Source organism: Durio zibethinus, chromosome 17 (genome assembly GCF_047325235.1).
Source record: "Durio zibethinus cultivar Kanyao isolate XHJ-2024 chromosome 17, ASM4732523v1, whole genome shotgun sequence".
Classification (NCBI taxonomy): Eukaryota; Viridiplantae; Streptophyta; class Magnoliopsida; order Malvales; family Malvaceae; genus Durio; species Durio zibethinus.
The window spans coordinates 20,378,256-20,385,806 of record NC_143178.1 but is presented as its reverse complement, the minus strand read 5'-3'; the positions used below and the strand labels follow the sequence as shown (position 1 = coordinate 20,385,806).

The window sequence follows — 7,551 nt, the reverse complement described above, 5'->3', positions numbered from 1 at the left end:
TATTTCCAGACTTGACAACATGCCTCTGTTCATATTAACCTGAAATTCATTTGATATTGTCCCATTGTCCTCTCTGCTTTACTGAACGTCCAATGCAGTTTATTCAACATTTCCAGGGTGTATACCAGGACAAACAAAAATATTGCCATCCACCAATACTGACAAAACTTGGAAGAGAATCCAAATCCCAAAAAGTAGAGCAATGCTTGCACCACTCCAATTTGATTCGATTATGCTCTTCAGACATTATTCTATACAGAAGCTGAATTAAATATAAATTAGCATAACAAAATTTTCTTCTTTTTTGTTCCTTTTTTCTCTCAATCGATGAGAAAAATTGAGCAGGGGAATTGTCCCACCCTTACCTACTTATCACCTCTACTAGGAAACTAGTGCTTCATTTGGATGGCCAGTAAGAAGGGATTCAAGGATTCCCAACATGCCGCCATCGCGATGTTTTATCATTGAAGCTCTCCAGCGATCAAACCACGTGAGATCCAATGAAGTACAATGACAAAATAACAGTGATGACAATCCCTTCCAAATGAAGCATAAAACAGGATTTCATGACCCTGATTCACTCTAGGAAAATTTTTATTAAAAGAACAAGGGAAAGGAACACATAAAGCTATTTTAGAAACTCAAGATTGTGGTGGATTATGATAAAAATTGACTTAGCAAGTCATGAGCTTCACGATTGAATTACAAACGGAAGAATCCTCGCTAAAAAAGCCTTCAAGCCTTATAAACAGAGATTGGTAGATACCCTTGAAGTGTCAGAGGACTAACAGTTAGAAAGCAAACATCAAACAAGATGAATTGAACAGAGGCATTAAAACTGCTTCATTGCTACTTCAAATCCAGATGACTCCACTGGATTTACAGCGCCAGGGAAAGAAAAAAAAAACAATTCAATAAAAGTTCTAAGGCCTCCTAAGAAGGGAAACACTATGTTATACTGCTATAGCATGTAATACAATTCACAACAGGGAATTAATGGTTGGTGATAGTAAGATGTGATCCAAGGGGCCATAGGGAACTTAGCAAAAGGGGTACATATTTGACAACATCACCTTTAACTCAGCTACTGATATGTCACACAGATGGGAAATATTTGTTTAGATTGAAGGGAAGTGAATAAAACTCTTCACTCCTCGAATCAAACTTGAACGAACGGAACTTGTCCCACCAGTGCTTACCTCTGTCCTTCCTAGTTGCACTGTCCTTGGGATGCAATGTGTTATCAAGGAAATATGCCAAGCAACCCGCAACAAATGGTTCTGATGAAAAAGGCACATTTACAATGTCGTTGAACTGTTAAGAATTGCATAAAATCTGTCAGTACAATCCCGTTAACTATAAAATGATTATAACAAAAGGTTGTTTAAGATTAAAAAGTTAAAAGAGATTCAGTATCGATACCCATCTCGAGCTTGTGTGAACAGGACCGTAGCCATTAGTTGCAGTATACTCGTTGAAGTACTGTGGCACAGATAAGCCCATAAAAACCGAGAAACCTAATATAAGCTTTGTACGGAAGCTGTTGAGGTTGCAGAACTGAAGAAAACTAAGACCTCCAGCACCTGCAGAAACATAAGGAAACAGATAAATATTTGAAACAGCTTATTATAAATCATAGATCCACATGTTTGCTTGAGAACAGCTCAAATCAGACACGTACCAACATAAGCAAAGAATATGCAGTACAAAGCAGCAATAATGGGTGCTGGAATTGAAGCAAAGACAGCTCCGAATTTCCCTGTGCATTAATTATAAAAATCAACAACTAATATGAAAGAAAAAATGCTCAAGGACTATTTAGAAAAGAAAAAAACTCATAAATAACCAAATTACCAAGAATGGAGAAGAAAATCATAAATCCTGCTGAGATTTGGACAACCCTTCGACTGCCAACTCGTGTCAAGGCTAAAAGACCAGCATTCTCTCTGTAGAAACACCAAATTCAGTATAGAGCTTCTGTTTTTGATTAATTGAACAGCGAAAAAAGGTCCAACAATAATGTTCATTGCTAGTAAAAGCCTTACACAGAGACCGAGGATCCATTGACAGTTCCAAACAACCCGGAGTTCAAAATTGCAACTCCCTAAAGCATGCAAAAAAGGAGTTACTTCACAGAGGATAAGAATTCAATATTAATAAGAAACTGAAGTTCACCAAACAGAGATGAAATTTCCAGATGTTAATGGAAATGTAGGGTCCTGGCTCCTGGACCAACGATGATGAATGAATGTATATGAATTTGTGTACTTTTAAGCACAAGGTTAATAGTGGAGCGATCCCAAGAGACCATGGAGTATGAGAGCCAATTTAACTAATAGTCTTAATTGCACAATATTTCTTCACATCATAGGCATATGAATCAACAAGCTTTAAATTACCAGCCAACCAATACCACGGCTAAGAATAGATGGTGGCATTGGAGTTGCACTTGCATATCTTGACACCGCAAAAAAAGCCCCAGTGGACTGTTCATGACATTGGATAGGTGAAAAGTTAGTAAACTTTGAATTACTGAATAACACTGCAATTAACTATTAACTTTCTAAAAGTATGAAAGAATTTGCTCCAAAGCATGTTTAAACAGCAGTATAGAAAATGAAAACACCAAAGAAAACTGAAAAAGATTATACTTTTAACCCCAGGGGAGAAAATGAAAAAACTTTGAGTTTAGCTGATACAACAAGAGTTGAAATAAAATGGCAGTTCAGGAAAGCCAATAAGAAATGACATGAAAGGAAAAAGACAGCAAGGAAAGAAATAAATGATGACAATGACACTCAATTCAGTTTTTAGTAAGAAGAAAAGAAAAGATTTTAAAAGTTAATAAATTCATAAATGGCAGAAGAAAACAAACCTCTACAAGAGCAACAAAAGAAGCCATCATCATGGCAAAGGCTTCACCAGCATCAAATGAAGGTGCTCCCCATTGAAAGGGATAAGGAACTCTTATCCTGCACACCCCTAATTCTCGTAAGGAACGAATTATGACCATGCCATTCTTGACAAATGATATCACATTATGGTGAAAGAAATCTTAAGGTTGTTATCAAACACAAGACACAAGTCCAAAAGTGCCTTTTGTAACTTAGATTCTGTATTCAATTCCTAATACATTTGAAGTTATGAAGCAATCTTAGGACCAAAACTGTTGACACTTCTAATAAATTACTAATTAACATTTCATAGAAGGGCAACTAGAGCTAGGATTTAGTACATCACAAGCTTTATCCAATATGTACAAAGATGGTTAATTTTTATAAGCAGAATTTTTCTCAGATAGGACATATGAACACTGGTCTTTCCAAATCAGCTTGCCCATACTTTAAAATGCATGACCTTACCCATTCCATTGATAGTGAAACCAATAGACAAGGTAATGTGCCCTAGTCTCAAAAGTTGTCCATGTGCACCTCATCTCAAAATAAATAATTACTAGGTAAAATCAAGCACGATATACCAATTGAGAAACACAAAGGTGACAACTGCTCTAAGGATGCATGAACTCACCATGGAGCAGCATCTATTAGACCAGCACGGTCAGTGCGGCAGCTTACTTGTGTCTTTGGTGCTTTACCATTATAAGCTCCACCCACAGTGAGTAAATGAGCATAAATCCAAACAACCACCACAGAAAATACGACAGCAAATCGATCAAAGAGGTGTCTTCCAGATTTTATCACATGAGGCATGTACTGCAAAATAAACACAGACAAGCAGTGATTATTTGATAAAAATTACAGTTTCTAAAGTCAAATGAGATCAAAAGTCATAAATATGCAAGACTATAACTATACAATGGATAACTGCATGTCCCGAAAACTATAAGACACTACCTGTGAGATAAATACTATAAGAATTAGCTGAGGCAGTCCAATCTCCACACATTTGGCAACCTGATAATTGAATCAATAATCAACATTCATGGTGATGACGTTATGACACCACGTCAGATTATGCATTCACATAGTGTATCATACAAAGCAGAGACTTACCCCAGGAAAACCAAACTCATAAAGCCCAAAACCAACTAGAGATACCAAAGGAACAATTGAAAGTGGGCTTAAAAACCTGAAAAGTGGAAAAATAAATCCATATGATTAAATGAGTTAACTGAAAATGTGTCACTAAAATAGTTGACTTTGTTCTACATATACCGTAGCAAACATTCATGTGAATCAGCATGAATCAAATATTAGTCCAAGAACCTATAATTCAAAAACTGAATCCACTTGCCGCAACTAATATTAAACACATAAGACCAAAACACAATCAATTTAACTCCAATTTGCTTACAAGGAAAAGCATATATAGCCAAGCTGTTCAAGCTTTCCCTGAAATATTAAGCACTAGTTAACTAACCTAGTAACATTACGCCAAAGGCCACTGAAGCCAAGGACAATTTGAAGAGTTGAAGCGACAATGAGGGAGCCCTGAATTGCCCGCATTATCCTTTTAAATCTCTGAAAAGGCATCAAAACACAATATTTAAACAAACCAAAGAAAACACCTATATGCAGAATGTTGGTGTTCAAACTGGACAACTTAATTACTCCTTTTTCTATATATTTACTTTTTCAAGTAAAACTACAAAAAGTATCTACAAAATGATACCTTAGAACAAAAATGGTTTGTAAACTCCTATTGAGAAAAAACGGAATGCATTCTAAACATCTTTATACTGTTCTTCCAATGGGACATTGAAGAGTTAAGGCACAGTCTCACATCAATAATACTCGAGCTTGATAGAAATTGTGTCCCATATTGCAATTAGGTTAATGCTTGCTTCTCCAAATCAATAAACAACTTTAGCAATTCCAAAGTCCAAACAAACATCACCTAATATAATAAAATCGAGTTTAGATCACAAAACCTCGATAGGATCTGTAGTATCACTGAACCGACCAGCAAGGATAATTGAGATTGTTGTTGGGACAAAGGTATAAGATCCTCCAATCACAGCAGGCAATCTAGACCCAAAGAGTGTCTGCAGCAATGTGTTCAAACCAGCAACAAAAAGTAGAGTCTGGATAACCTTTGCTTTCTCCTCCTATAAAGGTCATTGAAATAACATGATTTAAATTATTATGTACGGGCAAAATACCATAGTAATCAAAGTAAGTAACAATTGTTGAATGTTAATCAATTTTCTTTGGGCCTTACATTTCCACCTCCCATCTGGGGAACGAGAGAAGTGGGAATGATCACTGTCGTGCCAAGCATCACAAGATAATGTTGAAAACCAAGAAGGATGGCCTCAGCTGCATAAAATACGGACCAAAATTTCAAGAGATTAGTTGCGATTTTTTCACCGTTGTAGAAATGCTAGCTATAACCACAGTTAATCACATACTAGCCAACAAAGCTATATCCACAGTAGTTATGTAAATGTTCAACCCACATCAAGACAACAAATGGAAATTTCCTCAATTTATTTGAAGTGGAGATAGAAAACCCCAGAGAAATTGAAGATAGTGAGGAGGAAGTAGAGGTGAAAGACAAATAGAAAGAGCCAAATAGAAGAGGGAAAATGCTAACAATAATGAACCAAAAGGAAGTCAACTAGCAGAGAGAAGTTGGCTTCAGATTAACTCTAACCAAATCAATAAGCATATGACTAGAATTACAATCCTTAGCTACCCAAGGCACATAGAGGGAAAGAAATTTTTAAAAATAAAAATAGTACATATATAATTTATTCAATGAAATAAACCCAAAAATTAGTACTTGAATTATTAAAATTTAGTTATGTATTCTTTTTCTTTTGTTTTGTTTTTTCTCATCCTCACAGAATTAGAATAAAAAAATTAAAAATCAAAAAGTTTTTTTTTTCTTTCTTGCAGAGCAGGGGCATTTCACTTTTCCAAAAAGGAGGGGTATCCAAGCTGGAAGAAGAACCAAAAAAAGCTACTTACTTTCAGCTAAAAAAGAATTTACAGAAGATGCATATCCAAAAACAATGACTAATACCAAAGCCTTAACTAAAACATTCCCTGGGGGATTCACAAGAATCACACTCTGAACCAACTAAAAATCTAACAAAATACCTCAGGTACTGAACATAAAATTTAGAATCTAAACTGAAAAAACTATGAAAGAAAAACAGAAGAGTAGGTTTGAAGAAACTCACGCCATGGAGGTGGACTTGTAATGCAATAAGAAACGTTGGGCAGCTGTTCCTTTGGTGGATGTGGCTGTGGCTCATCTGCTTTTGCTGGAGCTCCTCCTCCTGCCATGATCTCTTTCTTTCTCTCTATACAAAAAACCAACCTCTTAGAACAGCAAGAGTAAACCACCAAATCTGAGAACTACCAGATCCCAAATCCTGAAGAAAGTAGCTAAAACAGCAAGAAAATGGAGAAAAGAAAGGGGAACAAGATGACCGAAAAGGCCAAAAGAGTCGGCCACTTACATGCGCAGCTACTTAAAAATATAGAGCTAATAAAGGGAAGACAAATGAGGAGATGGGGTAGCCTGGGAAAGTTTATGGGACGAAAAAAAAAAAGAGGAACTAAAGATAATGAAATCTTCACGAAAGATTTCAACTTGAAAATAAGAGAAAGATGAAATGAAATGTGGGGGGAGCAGGGAGGTGTTAATAATTGCAATTGCAAAATAATGAGCCAAAAAGGAAAGGTTCTTACAAGGAGAAGACAGTCCCTTTTGGCAAACTTCAAAGCAAAATCAAGTGAAAAGGCATTAAAGTCAATAATAAATCATGTTACCCCACTTCACCTAAAAATTCTTCACAGTTAAAAAAAAAAAAAAAAAAAACAACAACAACAACAGAGCAAAAACAGCAGAGAAAAATTAAACAAATCCAGGAGTTTTTTGAAGCAAGAGAGTAGAATGGGAAATTTTTATGAGAATTCAGAAATGTGTAAGCCAGTTAAGATTGAATTGAATGATAAAAAGGAGTTTCAACTCACTTTATACTCAAGCTTTCTTCTTTTTTATTCCCACTATTTCCCTCTTAACACTTTATACGAAGTTCAAAAGGTTTTATGTTCTTGTCTGAAAACTACAGTTTCTTAATTTAAAATTAAAAAAAAAAAAAAGTTAATTAGGGGGTCTCACCGTGCTGGTGCATGTTTGTCCACCATAAGGTTTTAACTTTTCTTTTACCTTTTTTGGATAGGAGCGTTTCAACTAAAATAATCTTTACTATACCAACATAATTAATCAATCACATTAAAAAAAAATGTTTTATAGAATCGTTTTTAAGAACGACACACTATTTTAAATATTTATTAGTTAATTACGGGTGATAGGTTTTTCATAAGATATAATAGTTTGGGTTCCATTATATAATCGATTTTTTTTTGGAAAGTCACTCGATTATCGTTTTAAAAATTAACATTCAAAATTAAAAATAAAATAGGAGGCATTTAATTTACGGATTTTTAGATTTTGCAAAAAAATGACATTAAATGAGAATAAGTGATTCTTAAATTTTATTGATTTAAAAATGTAAGATTTTTATATTTAATTTAGATGAATATAAAATTATTTAATAAAATCATTTATTATATA

At 34.8% G+C, this 7,551-nt stretch overlaps 1 protein-coding gene across 2 annotated transcripts; it reads right to left on the bottom strand.

The window, feature by feature from the left end:
- Positions 1-819: 819 nt before the first annotated feature.
- On the bottom strand, positions 820-6,945 carry LOC111283081 (nucleobase-ascorbate transporter 6-like). Of its 2 annotated transcripts, none has more exons than XM_022871495.2 (15): positions 6,663-6,945; positions 6,149-6,271; positions 5,182-5,279; positions 4,892-5,068; positions 4,381-4,481; positions 4,014-4,089; positions 3,855-3,914; positions 3,529-3,713; positions 2,876-2,972; positions 2,400-2,486; positions 2,046-2,104; positions 1,855-1,946; positions 1,682-1,759; positions 1,423-1,583; positions 820-1,314 (listed from the first exon to the last, which is right to left on the bottom strand). In XM_022871495.2, exons 2-15 carry the CDS (start codon positions 6,252-6,254, stop codon positions 1,096-1,098), a joined length of 1,596 nt encoding a protein of 531 aa, XP_022727230.1. In that variant the 5' UTR covers positions 6,255-6,271; positions 6,663-6,945; the 3' UTR covers positions 820-1,095. The 2 variants fall into 2 exon arrangements, with proteins under 2 accessions (XP_022727230.1, XP_022727220.1); XM_022871485.2 differs by lacking the exon at positions 6,663-6,945 and adding an exon at positions 6,431-6,583.
- Between the last annotated feature and the right edge of the window lie 606 nt (positions 6,946-7,551).